This window comes from Girardinichthys multiradiatus, chromosome 7, assembly GCF_021462225.1.
Source record: "Girardinichthys multiradiatus isolate DD_20200921_A chromosome 7, DD_fGirMul_XY1, whole genome shotgun sequence".
NCBI lineage: Eukaryota > Metazoa > Chordata > Actinopteri > Cyprinodontiformes > Goodeidae > Girardinichthys > Girardinichthys multiradiatus.
In genome coordinates this window covers 16,546,276-16,561,959 of record NC_061800.1, presented here as the reverse complement: position 1 = coordinate 16,561,959, position 15,684 = coordinate 16,546,276, and the positions used below count along the sequence as shown (strand labels likewise).

The 15,684-nt window shown below is 38.3% G+C and overlaps 1 protein-coding gene across 3 annotated transcripts in view; it reads right to left on the bottom strand.

Moving 5' to 3' along the window:
* Positions 1 to 580: 580 nt before the first annotated feature.
* si:ch211-269e2.1 (cohesin subunit SA-2) overlaps positions 581 to 15,684 on the bottom strand; it is a 30,322-nt gene continuing 15,218 nt past the window's right edge. Inside the window, exons 16-32 of one of the 3 annotated variants that reach the window (XM_047371357.1) lie at positions 15,545 to 15,650; positions 14,201 to 14,304; positions 13,988 to 14,080; positions 13,807 to 13,893; positions 13,160 to 13,360; positions 12,521 to 12,597; positions 12,332 to 12,419; positions 12,175 to 12,255; positions 10,991 to 11,083; positions 10,733 to 10,907; positions 7,276 to 7,412; positions 5,231 to 5,332; positions 4,985 to 5,136; positions 4,770 to 4,898; positions 4,492 to 4,682; positions 2,802 to 2,880; positions 581 to 2,686 (exon numbers count right to left, since the gene is read on the bottom strand). In XM_047371357.1, the coding sequence (XP_047227313.1) occupies positions 2,572 to 2,686; positions 2,802 to 2,880; positions 4,492 to 4,682; positions 4,770 to 4,898; positions 4,985 to 5,136; positions 5,231 to 5,332; positions 7,276 to 7,412; positions 10,733 to 10,907; positions 10,991 to 11,083; positions 12,175 to 12,255; positions 12,332 to 12,419; positions 12,521 to 12,597; positions 13,160 to 13,360; positions 13,807 to 13,893; positions 13,988 to 14,080; positions 14,201 to 14,304; positions 15,545 to 15,650 (2,010 nt within the window). In that variant the 3' untranslated portion in view covers positions 581 to 2,571. The remainder of the gene's footprint in view (positions 2,687 to 2,801; positions 2,881 to 4,491; positions 4,683 to 4,769; positions 4,899 to 4,984; positions 5,137 to 5,230; positions 5,333 to 7,275; positions 7,413 to 10,732; positions 10,908 to 10,990; positions 11,084 to 12,174; positions 12,256 to 12,331; positions 12,420 to 12,520; positions 12,598 to 13,159; positions 13,361 to 13,806; positions 13,894 to 13,987; positions 14,081 to 14,200; positions 14,305 to 15,544; positions 15,651 to 15,684) is intronic. The other 2 variants (XM_047371358.1, XM_047371359.1) reach the window with 2 other exon arrangements.

Below are 15,684 nucleotides of genomic sequence, written 5' to 3'. Positions count from 1 at the left end.
AGTGAAGCATGGGGGTGGATCAGTGATGGTTTGGGCTGCCATATCATGGCATTCCCTTGGCCCAATACTTGTGCTAGATGGGCACGTCACTGCCAAGGACTACCGAAGCATTCTTGAGGACCATGTGCATCCAATGGTTCAAACATTGTATCCTGAAGGCGGTGCCGTGTATCAGGATGACAATCCACCAATACACACAGCAAGACTGGTGAAAGATTGGTTTGATGAACATGAAAGTGAAGTTGAACATCTCCCATGGCCTGCACAGTCACCAGATCTAAATATTATTGAGCCACTTTGGGGTGTTTTGGAGGAGCGAGTCAGGAAACGTTTTCCTCCACCAGTATCACGTAGTGACCTGGCCACTATCCTGCAAGAAGAATGGCTTAAAATCCCTCTGACCACTGTGCAGGACTTGTATATGTCATTCCCAAGACGAATTGACGCTGTATTGGCCGCAAAAGGAGGCCCTACACCATACTAATAAATTGTTGTGGTCTAAAACCAGGTGTTTCAGTTTCATTGTCCGACTTCTGTATGTTGAAGGGTATCAATAAGAAGGTACACTACAAAAAAAAAGTAAAATGCATTGTTTCATTCAAATTATTTACATTAATTACAATCATAAACTCAGGACAATAAATCACAATTTCTGACAGTCCGTGAAAAACGCATGAAATCCAATCCGACACAGTTATAAAAAAAAAAAAATAGTGTAATTGAGGAACTTGCATCTGCATTTTACAGTACAGCACTGTAAAAAATAAAATAAAATCACATAAAAATAGTCCTGAATCTAACATCATGTATGTGTAATCAAACCCTGATAGTTGTTAAAAAGACACTTTATGAGGCATTAGGGTCACTCAGAAAAACCCAGTAATGAAGCTGCTAATGTTTGACGAACTTTCAGGGGGTACGCTGTTGGTGCTTTGTAAAGAAAAGCAAAATGCATTAACTGTCATGTCAAAAACATAAATTATGAGCCTGAAGGACAAATAATGCTTCTGATTTAATGCTACAGCATTGTTTGGTCCCTGCAGACCCCCCTCACGACTTTTCTGATACATACTAAAGATGCTCTGGACAGATTTACTCATCAACTGAGGTGTCTTTCAGTTTGTGGCAGCTGCATGGTTCATAGCATCTTCTACTGCAAAATTACATATATACTATAACAGAAATATGTTCCCAAATATTTCATTGAATTATTGAGATTTTAAAGGTTTGTAAGAGCAAACCTTTACCGTGAATTTCTACTTTGTAAAATGGTCAGGGTATTTTATCCCTATGCTTTAAACCCAATACTGTACACAAACCCTGTTTTTATAGCATGATCTCTGGGTTTTAAAATCATCCTAAAAAGGTATTTGGCTTCATTTTTAAACATTTAGCTAATTATCTCTTGGAAATTTGAGATTAGGTCAATTTGACATTACAAAAGGCACATTTACAAACTTCAAACCTTTCAAGTCTGCAAATAAAACATCAAAAAACTGATCATTTTCATTCATCGATAAAAGTTCACAGAGACTTATCTGCGATTTAGCAGTTCCGATTGTTCCGATGTTTATAAACCTCTCCTGAAAATGTTCAATCTATGAAAGCATATGAAAAATATGTTCAGTCTCAGTTATTTCTTCAAACGTTCGATGACTTTAGTTTCAGTATGATGGTGATTTCCACAGGGTTCCCTCACATCCTCCATTTTAAATTTCCTTAACCTTTCCAGAATCACATGTCTAGATTATTCTGGCAATCTGGCTAACATTATGTGGCCATTTGAGTAGAAATTTACCTGCTTTTTTAGCATCTATACTAATTTAAATCAGCTTTTGTTTAGAATTTATAACATTTTAACTTGTCATAATTGAGTTAAATGCAGGTTCTTTAAAGCAGCTTGTGTTATTTAATGCTTTATTTTGTTTATAAAAACTTTAAAAATTTAGCTTCTAGTTATTTGGAACCCACCAGAAAAACAGTCCCTTTTTGTTCTTGAGTTTGCATTTCGCTTTGGGTTCTCAGTCAATAACCCAAAAACAAAATAATGATTGTTAAAATGTTAAACTCAGTTTATGATATGGCTAATCTAAGACTACGATATGTTTTTTTCCCAAACATTTAGTTACGAAAAGAAAACAAAGTCTGGAAAGCCAAATGTTTTTCCATTCCCATTTTGGTATTTTCTATACTTCTCCAGACCTGGAAAGTGATAAAAGAAATGTTCTTCCTGTGGCTGTGTAGGAATCCCGTATCTATTTAGAAGTAAATAGTGTTTGTTTGGCACTGCTTCAACTACCAGATTATACACATTTGGTATCAAGTACTGCTGGAAGCAAAAAAACAAAAGTGCTTTTGGATATGAGAAAATATACAGTTTGTAACACAAACCACAACATTAACATTAAATTATACTTGGTTTAGGGGTTTTTGTCATATTTTCCCCCCTTAGAGCTTAAAAGACTGATTGTTTCAATTCAACAAAGCATGGAAGCCTGGATGTCTGCACAGCCAAATCAAGTAGACAGGGTGCAGATACAGAAGAGATGATCCACTCCAACTTCCTCGAACTCACAGCTCAACGTCCACACTGCCATCATCTGATTCGCTGTTGTTGCTGAGGACATTAGAAGCTATGTTGAAGCTGACAGAGAACGGATCCGTGTCACCCACAGTCGCCTGAGGACTGAGGTAATTTGGAAAAATGCTTTTCAATTCAAAATACTTTATTATTCCCAAAGCGAAGTTAAATGGATGAATTTTGTGAACGTTATTTAACAAAAGGCAGAGAAAGAACTTACCTTTGGCTGATATTTGGTTTGTTAACTTTACTAATTTGTTCAGTTGGACGAACTTGACCCGGGAACTTCCTAAAACATCCTAAAACAAATATTGTAGGAGCTTACACTCATTTTCACTAAAAAGATTCAAGGCTTCCTGTACGCTTTTCATTTACAAATTCCTGACTTTTCCAGACTCAACTTTCATCTTTTGTGATCATTTTAAAAGCCAAAACGCTGAAGTTCACCATGAAATTATGACTAAAGTAGGAAAGGACACAACAAAGAAAAGAATGAAGGGCATGAGAAAGAAAAGCAGGAAGAATGAACTAAAGACACAAGGAAGGATTGTAAGGAAGAATGCAAGAAAGGAAGGAAATAAGGAAGAAAACACAAGACAGAAGGGTACTATTTGTATAGGGCTTTATCAAGTCTCCAAAGCGCTTCACACTACATTCAGTCATCCCCCCATCCATCCACCCATTCACACACTGACAGTGGTGAGCTACATTGTAGCCACAGCTGCCCTGGGACACATGACAGAGGAGTGAGGCTGCCATACAATCGGCAGGGGGTTTGAACCGACAACCCACCAGTTACAGGACAAACTCCTACCACCTGAGCCACAGCCGCCCCAGAAGGAAGAGAAAGAAAGGAAAAATAGGAAAGGAAGGAAGAATACAAGAAAGGAAAAAATGACAACAAACTAAAGAAAAGAAGGAAGGACAAGATGAAGGATAGAATGGACACAAGACAGGAAGGGCAGAAGACAGGAAAAACAAGAGATGTAGGAGTCAAGGAATGAAAATAAGGAAGAAAAAAGGGAAGGAAAGAAGAGGACAGTACAAATAGATATGAGAAAAGAAACAAGGAAGTAAAGAAGGACACAAAAAAAGAAAGAAAGGAAGGAAGGAAACAAGGAAAGAACAAAGGACACAACTAAAGCTGCACAAGGTTTTCCAATTAACATCGAAAATATCAATGTGTTCAATATCGCAGACTGCTTGGATAACTGAATACATGCATGTATCCAGTTACTTCATGCCAATAATATATTTGACGTGTTGGATAGAATTTCACTGCCCTGAAAATCCACACTTGATGTATACACTTAGTGACTGAGACGCTAAAGCTTGCAAAGATTGGTGGGGGCATTTTAATAGTGAAACAATAAGGAAAGAGTCAAAATATGTGGGTTAATCATAATCAATAACATAAAGCAATAGTGATGCAATTTAATGTTTTCCTGAAATTGTCCAGCTAAGGACAAAGAAGGAAAGAAAGGGGTAAACTAGGAAAGAATGTGGTACAAAACAAAGGACAGAATAATGATAAAAAGATGCATGGATTGAAAGAAAGAAAGAAAGAAAGAACAGGGAAGGAACGAAGACAGGAGGAAAAGAAAGCAAAGATAAAGGAGCACAGAAGGAAAGATAAGAATAAGGAAAAATAAGGACACAAAACATAAAGGCAGGGAAGGACGAAAGGACACCATGAAGGTAAGAAACCAAGGACCAGAAAGAAAGAAGGACACAAAGAAGAAACTTTTAGACATTAGGAAAGGGAATTAAGTCTGGAGATCCAAATATTTTTCCTTGCCCTTTTCTTTTTCCAAACTTCTCCAGAATAAGAAATAATTAAATCAAATCCCCTACTTCTCAAGACTGTGTAGGAACCCTCTGATTCTGCAGTGAAAGGCGCAGTGTCATACCTTCCAGTTTTTGTTTGCCGATGGGAGAGCGACTGTGAAGGTAGGGCCTCCTGTCTGAGCTTACATACGATATGGCGTCCTCCGTTTCTGCCACCGCCAATAAAGATGCGCGATAGTAGATAAGCGGTTGCCAGCACTCCTCCCTGAGGTCAATAATGTGCTCAGCAGTATGTTTTTGCAGGTAGGAGAGCCTGTGAATACAGAGAAAGAAAAAAAAAAGGCTTTGAGAAATGTCAAAGTTCATATTCCTCTAACTTGCCTGTTGCTTGCACACTCACACTGTCTTCTTGTCGGGTTTGAGCAGTTTGTTGGAGAACTCACTAAGGATGGTCAGGTAGGAGAGGTACGGAGGTGTAGCGTTGTCTGGAGTCTGTCTGAAATCTTGGAACACAAACTCTACGCCATTCCTAAATATATTCACGCGAGAACATCAGCAACAAAAATCTGAACAGACACAAATATGACAGTTACAGATACGAGGGCCCTCGCTGACCTGTGGATCATGACGAGACACTCGCGAAACTTGACAAGGTCTCCGAATGTGAGGGCGAAGCGCCTGGCCAGCTCCTTAATGCAGGTGAAAGTCTGTACTCCTGAGTGAGCTCTGCCACCGCTCTCTTGTTCCCGCTTAAGCTGCATAAACAGCTGGGTAGAGCAGAGACAAACACATCAGCTGCTCTGTCGACAGAAAAAAAAAAGGTGAATTTCTTCTCTTTTTTTTTGCACAAGCTGGCTTTACCTGCTGCAAACAAAGCACCAGAGTACGAGCGCTCTCTATTTTATCTGTTTGTCTGGTCCTGTAAATTGTTTCCTTGATGATGTCTCCAAAGTCGCTGTAATGCTGGGGACAAAGAGTCATTTTGCAATAGATCACTGAAGGGTAAATTATTTAACTTCTTGTAGAGGGTCTGCCACTAACTGAGAATATACATGGTGTTTTTACAATAAGTGACACTGGTTCTGAAGTGTAGTTCAAACTCCAGCTTTATTTGACGAGTTACATGCCCTCATCCCGTTGTAAATGCTTCCAGTTTGGTTCTTTTCTTCTTTTAATGCTAAAGTTCTGTATAAGAGTTGACTTTAACATTAGGTAATGGTTTGGCAATTGAACACTGGACTGTTCCACATTCTTGGCAAGCTCTTTCAAGCAGCTGCAAGAATGCAGTGACTGCAAGAGCATTTGTTTTAGCAATGCAAATAGATTTAAAAATCTTGTGAACTCTACCAGCAAACTGAAACTGGTTCTTCGAGCAAGATAATCCTTCAAATCATATAGGTAAATTGGTTGACTAGATGTCAAATTAATCTTCTTTATGGCCCAAGGAATAAGTCCTATGGAAAAACCTTGGGGTGAGATGAAGAGAAGAAAGGACCCAGACTCTGGATGATCTGGAGAGATTGTGCAAGGAGGAAAAATCAAAGATCCCTCTCTCTGTTTGCTCCAACCTTATTAAATGCACTAAGTGTCAAAAGCAAGGGTAACAACAATTGTATTTATTAATTTTTTTTCTTAAAGTAAGACTTTTTTGCTAATGTACTTAAGTAAAACCTGGATACTTGTGTGGATGATGACGCTACTGCAAAAAAGGACTGATCTATTTCCAGGCTTTTTAGACATGGGGTGAGCTAATGAATGTGTCTGCGTCTATATAACAGATATCGGAGGACTATTACTGGGATTCGCCTTGGACCCGAAAATTACTAAATCCAGCTTGGGTTTTATGACAAATGTAATGTGGCATTTGACAGGTACAATTATGTATGTGATTTTTTTTTTTTTACCTTAAATTCACCAGCACAAATTTCACCTACATCAATTCGCCTGTGACAATTGTGCCTGCAAATGTGTTGACCTTCTGGTGACTAAAGCCACAGCATTCAGCACTAGATCGGTTCGAGCTGCTTAGTCAATCAAATTACGCTCATTTGATCACGTGACACACCAGTGCGTTGGGCAGAGGTGAGTCTCTTAACAGTTACCCAGTAGTGTGCATTTCATCCATACACCAGAAGGTCAACACATTTTTTTCAGTTGACATTTTTGCTGGCAAATTTGAAGTAAAAACAAAATCACATCCATAATTGCACAGGATGAAAGTTCATTGTTATAAATTCAATGTCTAAAAAAAAGTCTGATTCTGATGAGACTATATTTCTTCTAGTAGTGTTCTTGTTTATGTTTGACTGGGAACTCGGAAAATATTACTTCCAAGTACAAACAGAACGCTCTATGAGGATACATGCAAGTCATTTTATTGTATGAAGGGGTCATCGTGAAAAAAAAAAAAAAACAAAATCCTGTAAAACAGATACATTTAAATTACTACATGCCTGTGAAGAAAATACAATTTTTTGTTGTTTCAAAAGTGTTACATTTTAATAAAATATCAAAAAATACAGAAACTGAATAGTTAAGACAAATAAATATTTATCAAAACAGTATGTTTTTAGAAACCTTTATTAGGCCTCTTAAATAAATGCTGACAAAATAATATTTATTCATATAGTGAGTGAATTTTGGAAGTAATATTTAAGACCTTTTTTACAAAATGTAAAGGAAAAATACAATTTATGATCTATAAAGGTTTTAACACTTAAGTGAAAAAGTCAGTTGTTGCTGCTGTTTAATTGTTAGTTTTATTTGTATTTTTAAAAAGTCTGAAGTCTCTAAAACAACAATCCTAATCATAACCCTATAAGACACAAGTACTGCACTGATCTTTCTCTATATGTGGACGTGAATAGGTGCGATATAGAGAATGTAACCTATTTGAGGAAGTTCACCTTCATGTAGTATGTGTAGAGCTCCGCTGCCACGCTCATCTCCAGCACTCCATGTACGACCAGCTTGCAGTAGACCGCGAGTAGATTTCTTCTTTTGTGAAGTTCCTCCAGCCTGTCCACTTCAGAGCTCTCACTGACTGAGGGAGGGGTGGGGTGTGGTTGAAGCATGGTATTGGATGTGAAATGGTCAAGAGTTAAAAGACGGGGAGAAATACGGGAATGAAGCGAGAAGAGGGATTAATCACACTGAATCATATAGTGGAAAGAGAAAGAACAAAGCATAAACGAGGAAGGGGAGTTTCAAACTTTCAAACAATGGCCTTAGCAGTTGGAAATAAAAGATAACATCAGAGTGTAGTTATGGTTGTGACACCATGTGGCTTCAATCTTTCACAAGGCTAATAAAATGGGCTCGGAGGCGAGCCAGAGTTAATGGAATTTTCTCACGGAAAGAGATTGCCCTGATTTTTTGATTTACCTCAGTGCCCCTGCCCTCTGAGTGATCTCTGATCCTGCAGCTAATAGAAAACACTGTCTATAAAACAAAATCATTACCAGGAATATCCAATAAAACAATAGCTTTTTATTACATGTTCAAAAACCAATAATCTTGGATTATATTTGCTTGAACATTTAAAAGATTCCCACCCGGACAGTTATTGGCTTTCCTGGACTTTCCCATACTTGGATGCAATATGTCTGTGAAAGCAGAAGCCCTTATAAAAGACAATGAAATATTTCAGACACAGTGAATGAATTCAGCAGTTTATCTGCAGGACTCTACAAAAAGACCACCCTCATTTTATGGTTTCCCACACCTCACTCGTTTTCCTCATTATGAATCAGAGAGAAGCCCGTCGCCGTCTTCTGTTTACACGCTGCATCACTTTGCATAACAAAGTCGAACACGCTTCCATACAAATTAGTCAGTCGTGTTTCAGTCTGAAGGTATTAACAGGGCCTCCTTTTTAAATAGGGGCCGACTGTCAGGTCAGGTTGGAGATCATGAGACATTTACAGGCGACTCTGCTGCGATTTATTAAACCAAATGTGTGGCCATGCATTTAACAATCTGCATGGTTCTAAGCACAGAAAGCTGCTTTACCGGATCAGTGTTTCATTCTGAGGGGAGGCGGAGTGACAGCGCCATCTACTGTGCAGCACTGCAGGGTTAGATAAAATCAGCATTACTTTGTGTGCAGCGCTGTGCATTTCCACTCCTCCGCAAGCCAGACTGAAGAAAATTGAACAAACTGTAAAACTTAATCAGTTTTTTTTTTATTACTGTCCTGTTTCTTGCAACAGATCAAAAGCAACATCTTGCTCCTTGTCATATTTAAAATGTTTAGGAGGCATTTCCTTCTCTGATGGTTCAACCTAACTGAATTGTCAAGGCCCAAAGAGGTGCAAATGTTATTGGTTTTACAAAAGCGTAATTCTTTTTTATATAACAACTTTTTATTCCCAGCTCATATTTTCCTCTTAATATTCTAAATGTCTTGTCAACCTTTGGAGGAGAGCAGTGGCTGCATCTAAACAAGTTAGAATATTATGAAAAAGTTAAGTAATTTCAGTAAATGAATTCAGAAGGTCAAACTCAGATTACATAGATTTATTACACACATTTCAAGCATTTGTTTCTGTTCATTTTCATGATTGTGGCCTTGAGCTAATGAAAAACCCAAATTGGGTTTCTCAGAAAACTAGAATATCAGATACCACCAATTAAAATAAAAGTTTGTTTAATGCAGAAATTTTATATTTCGGTCTACACAATCATGGGGGAGACTGCTGACTTGACAGATGTCCAGCATACAGCCATTGACACCCTCCACAGGGAGTGTAAGCCACAAAAAGTCATTGCAACGGAATCTAGCTCGTCACAGAGTGCTGTATCCAAGCATAGTAATGGAAAGTTGGGTGAAAGGAAAAACTGTGCTAGAAAAAGGTGTATAAGCAACAGCGATTATTGGAGTCTTAGGAAGAGTGTGAAACAACGGCCATTAAAGACTTTGAGGGAGATGATGAGGACTGCAGCTGGAGTCGGAGCTTCAAGAGCCACCACACACAGACGCATCCAGAACATGGCTTGCAACTGTCACATTACTTGTGTTAAGCCCCTCCTTAATCAGAGACAACATCATCTTAGAAGTATCTTCTCTGGGCTAAGGAGAAGGACTGGACTGGTGCTCACCGAAAGTAACGTTCGCATTTTATTTGGAGATCAAGGTCACACAGTCTGGAGGAAGAGTGGAGACGCACAGAACAAATGCGGCTTGCGTTCCAGTGTGAAGTTTCCACTGTCTGTGATAATTCGGGGACAGCGTTCATATTCTAATGTTGGTCCACTGTGTTTTATCAAGTCTAATGCCAGCGTAGCCATCTACAAGGACAAGAGCACTTCATGTTTCCCTCTGCTAACAAGCTTTATGGAAATGCTCATTTCATTCTTCAGCAAGACTTGTCACCTGCTCACACTGCGTAAAGTAGAGAACCTGCTTTAACGACCATGGTGTTACCTACTGTGCTTCATTTAATAGAAATCATATCCTATCTATGGAGTTTTGTCAAAAAGAATACAAGAGAGACCAAACCCAGCGGTGCAGACCAACATAAGGCCACTATTACGCCCCCATGCCACACCGCATCAGAGCCACAAGTCCATATACTGAACAACATATGAAGATATTTCTCAGTAGTCCAACACTTCTGCATTAGAATCCAGCTTTTATACGGTCTTATTAATATTCACATTTTCTGAGAAACTGAATTTTGGGTTTTCATTTGCTGAAAGCTACAATCATCAAAATTAGGAATTACTGAACTAAATGAATTAATTAATTAAAAGTCGCTACATAATGAGTATAAACTAAACAATCATGATAAATTCTAAATAACATAGTTCACAGCAGGTTGAGTCAAGTTTATTGTGCTAATATTTCTTTTAACTAAAGACAAATTTGTTCTGTTTTATTCTTATTCATTTTAGGTCATTTCTGTTACTTCATTAATGTTAGTTTTTATGCTTATTCTACTACAGGATCATATTTGTTTATCCTTTTCTATGCTCCGATAAAGTCAGAAATATCACAAAAGCACAAAATGAAAAACTAAATCAAAAAATATTTCTCCCTGATACAAAGTCTTGGTCTAACATGGTTTCCATGTGAATAGAACATCTGCTTTTCTGGATAACATCACAATCAATCTATCAGGATGCAAACATCCTGAAGCCTACAAGTTTTTATTTTGGATATAAAATGTCACAACGTTTTGTGCACAGCATTTGTGTGCTTGAAGGCTTCTTATTTCCAAATCACACCTGTGGACATTGACCTCTGGCTTGTCTTTGGACATTATATCTGTCAGATTTCTTTCAATGTAAAGCAGCAACCACCAAATGATAATTCAAACTGGCAGCAAAATATATATATGTATAAATATGCTGAGATCTTACCTCTACTGTAGTTGTCGCAGTCTGGGACGACAAACACTTGTGTGCATACAAAGGTGAGCAGCGCCCTCTGCAGCTTGGGACTGGGCGTGTAGAGCAGTGGGCCGAAGCAGGTGGGATCCCACACCTGCAGCTGGTACGAATGAGCTATCAGTACATCGCACACCCCCAGAAAAGCCTGGAGCAAGGGAAGGTAAGGTTAGAGAAGACAAGAGGAAAAAGAAGGTGGTGAGATGATCATCATCCTACTTCCTGATGTACCTGATACCGCACGCTGTGGTCGCAGTGGGAGAGATACCGATGGCTCCTCTCGCAAAAGAGACGCAGCTGGAGCCTCTGGACCACAGCCTTCTCCTAAACAAGAAAAAAGCATGTTGCATCTCCAAATGTGGAAATTGTCTTGGTGCAAAACATTACTCCAAGAGAGGGAGTAATGTTTTACAAAACTAGAAAAATAGATCCAGTTTTCCATGCAGTCCAGATTATGGAAACACACTCATCGTGGGCAAAACTCTCCTAAACTTGTTTTAATTTTTTGTGATGTTTCTCTAATTCACACAGGTTGAAATCATGCACACAAGCTCAAATACATACATACATACACCCTCACAAATATTTGGTTAAATGAATTAGCGATTTGCACCCCGATCACATTGTTTTTGTAGCCATCAATAAGCTTCTGTTATTATTATGACTGGATATATGACTAATATTTTAACCATAGTTCGTCTGACCCATGCAGTCATCCTCAGATGAAAGGAAATTAGGAGGAATAAACCACCAAGAATCAAGCCTGCCATGAACTGAAACCTACTGGAGTAGAGTCACTATCCAGAGTGAAGCGGGTCAGACAAAACAAACATTGAACCATCTGGCCACTTTGACATGAAGTATATGTGGAGGAGTGAACGTGAGGCTTTCATACCTGAGAAGACTCTACCAGCTGTCAAGCATGGCGCTGGCAGCACCATTTTGCTGCCGGTGGTACTGATAAAATACTGAAGAAGTGCCTCTAAATATTTCCCCTCAAATCAAAAACTAGATGGTTGAAACCTGGACAAGGTTGGGTGGTCCAACAGGACAATGATCCCAAACACACTTCTAAACTGGTTTTGGAATGAATAAAGGAGGCTAACTTTAACCCCAACGCTACTGGAAATGTATGAATTGTGTCAGAAAAACCAACCTTGTTATGTCATCATCCACCCAGGAAAAAGAAAACAGTTTGAGTGTCTGATTAAAAGACTAAGGTATTCAAGCCCATGATGAGTGTATGTAAAACTTTACAATAAAAATAAAGGACGTAGCATAATCACCGCCAAACACACAGAAAACAGTACTTTCTCCATAGAACTAGTGTAAAATTTCCCTACTTGTAACATGTCTGTACATACAAGGAAGTTCACATTCACTGCACAGTGAACGCATGATGCAGATGCACTCACTTTGCAAGTCAGAGTTTCGCTGCTCGTACTGAGGGACCACAGCATGGCGAATGACATGCACCGAAGTACCTCCTCCAGCACCTGTGGAAACAACGCATAATCAGAACAAAACACTGAGACCGTAAGTCAGAAAATGTGTCTGATTTAGTGACGGTACCTCGGGTGGTGCTCCTCCCTGGCTGCCGTCCTCCGTCAGGAGAGGAGACAGCAGATCAAACACGCTCCACTGACCGAGGTCATGACAGCTACCCCAACACAGACAGAAACAGATGGGAACAGGACACATGTACAAGTCAATGGGACCAAACTGCTGATCTGCTGTGCTCGCCCACTGGTCAAATCTTACTTGTGGAAAGCGCAGAGTTTCTTCAGTGTCGTTACAATTTGTGTCGTCGTCTCTTCCTCAGCAGAAAAACAGCCACCCTGAACAAAAAAAAAATATCCTGTTAGGTAGGATTTATTATTTAATACACAGATACGTAATACGGGTATAACAATGAATCCAAAGATTACGAACAAAATGTTAGACTTCTCTAATTAAATTATTGGAAAGGTGTGATGTCCACTATTTCACTATTTCAATAAACAAGACACAACTGAAGTGTGAAGAGTTTCTACAAAATCTACAATTGAAAATTCTTTATTTTTTCAGACGCCTTTTAAACATGAATTTAAGCGAAAACCTAATATTTTCAGAAATTCAGATTTTTACCTTTTAGGTAATGGAATAACGAATGAAGCTCTGAAACTCACAGATTTGTCCGTATTAAATTTTAACTTGGTTTAAGCAAATTTCCTACTGTTCCACACTTTTAAACACTGTTTGGGAACCCTGAGCAAATCTGGTGACCAATGCGCAGCTATCTCATTCAAAACTAAAACTGACAAAAGCATGGCAGACATTACAAAAAGGGAATAAAACAGATGACTACAGCCGTATTTCCAAAAATATACTTGGCTACACGAAGGGAACTGTGACACCCACCCTGAGTGTTTCCCCCAGCAGCCCTGTCAGTTGGTCCAGCCAGCGCTGGACCAGAACGTCCCTTGAGGCGCCGGCTGCAGAGGCCCAGGCTGCTCCGCCGTCACACAGACTGAGGTATGTCCGAGCCGCTGCTTCCAGAACCGCAGGGCTCGAGTGGAGGTCCAAAACAGCTGCCATCTCTGTCATCAGGCTCGAAACGAACTGAACAAATGGCATCATATGAAACAATTAACTATTTTTGTTAAATTACAATTATCAACTAAGGACACAAAAAAACACAGCACTAATAAGCTTCTATAATTGAAGTACTTGATTCGTTTTCTTCCCAAATAATTTTACAGTAAACTCTCGGGGTACTCAAAAGTCAAGACAAAATATTTAACAACTCTTCAGTAGATTAACAAGATAAACTAAATTACATATTTCTGAACAAGTAAATGGATATAAAGTTATTTGTTATTTTATGAATGATTTAAATGGTAAATTAGAAACATCATTATTCCATTTCCTATATTTTAATAACATAATTAAAAATAGTAGTTCTATCTTTTGATTGTAATTTAACTAGCACTAACTTTTTACACATAAAAAAACCTTGTTTTTTACTTTTATTATTTAGCAGGGAACTGATGGGCTAAGATGCAGACCTGCGCGTTTTTAGCCACCTGACTGTCTGGGTGGAAGTACTGAGGAATCCGCATAAGGGAAGCAACAGGGTCACCACTACCTGAAAACTGCAAAAACACAATAAAATAAATCATATTATTATCCCTTACCACCTAGAATGAAACGGACGTTTGTATAGACTGCTGTAACTGGTATAAATACCTTGGAGAGTAACTTGGGGAGCACAGAAAACAGATGTTCAGTGAGCTTTAGGCCGTCGTCAGCTTGTATTTTCCTTTCTCTGGTGCTCATGATCTGTAGCAATCGCAGTTTGTTCAGGGCATTTACTGTATATTTGAAGACTTATGTCTTACTAGATTAAATGCGAGATATCATTCAGCTTTCTTTCATTATACAACAGCATCATACACTGACCTTCTTGGCCCCACTCCTCCCTACCAGAGCTGGCCCTTCTGCAGCCTGACGTACCGAAGCGATCAGGATCTCCACAATCACTGCTTGTTCTGCTGGAGTAAAACCTACAACACAAACACCCATAGTTTGAAATCCAGGAATGGAAACTAACTGACAATGCTTTAAATTTACCAGTTGTTATATCGTAAAACATTAAGAAATTTAGCAATTTATGACAATAAAAGAGTTTATTTCAGAAATTGCAGCAGATATATTTTATCACAAAGCAAAAACAATATTCTGTCATACCTTTTTTCTTTTTCCTCTTTATATCTTAAAAGACTTAAGTTTAGTTCACTTATCTTCTATTATCTCATCTACTCTTAACTTATTCTAACTTGTTTTGGTTTATCTTAGTTTAGCTTATTTTTTCTTATCTGACTTTATCTTAATTTAGTTTAGTTTATCTTAATTTATCTTAGTTTACCTTACCTTAGTTTATGTTATTTTAGCTTAATTTCTTTCAGCTTAGCTTAGTTCATCTTATCTTACCATTTGTAACTCACCTTGGTTTATTTTATCTTAGCACATCTTAAACTTAGGTCAGTTTAGTTTAGCTAATTTTATTTTGGCTTAGCTTGGTTTATCTTCTTTTATTTTAGCTGATCTAAATGTAGTTTATTTTTATTTAGTTAAGCTAAACTAGTATTAATTGACAGTTTCTTGTAATCTACTGGTTGGTTTCGTGCTCTGCTGATTCACTAATGGATCAATTTATTGATCCATTAGTAAATATTAAATGTATAATTTTCTTTATGATTTTTTTTGTTTAATGCCAGCAATAATTTTTAAAGTGGCAACATTGCTGTCACAATAATTTGCTATAACATCACATTCACTTTAGTCCTTTTGGCAGGAGTTCTGACCAGCCAGTGAATCCACAAAGAATCAGAGGTCTTCGTGAATGTCTGGTGTCTTCTGGGTCCATTTCTCACACATGACACTTCCATTCACTTTAGTTTGGAGGCCATTTGAGTTAAGACTTCTATTGTGTCTTTTGAGGATGATTATGTTGTTACCTTGTGTTGTGTAGACTACAATGTAATGGCTGATTAGAGTATACAGTATCATATCAGTGACTTTGCAGGAGTGCAAGTTTATCGTTGCAAGTGCACTTATAAATCCTTATACCATAAATAATGCATGGTTTGAACTGTGTACTAATACTAACTGTATTTCTTTTTGGTCTGCATGATGTTAGGAGATCCATGACTTTCAGCTTTGATATTTTAAATTTGTTTTATTGTCTAACATAAAAAGGACCGTTTTCTATAGTTTTTCCATCTTACACACAGACTTTCCTACCTGGGCTGTTCTGCAGAAGTGCAGCTGTGAGTGCGGGCCAGTCTTTCAGCAGAGATCCACCCCAGTCCCAAAGGCTGTCCACCAGGTAAACAATATGGTTGTGAAGCTGAAGGTTTGCATGAACAGGCAATATAAAAATA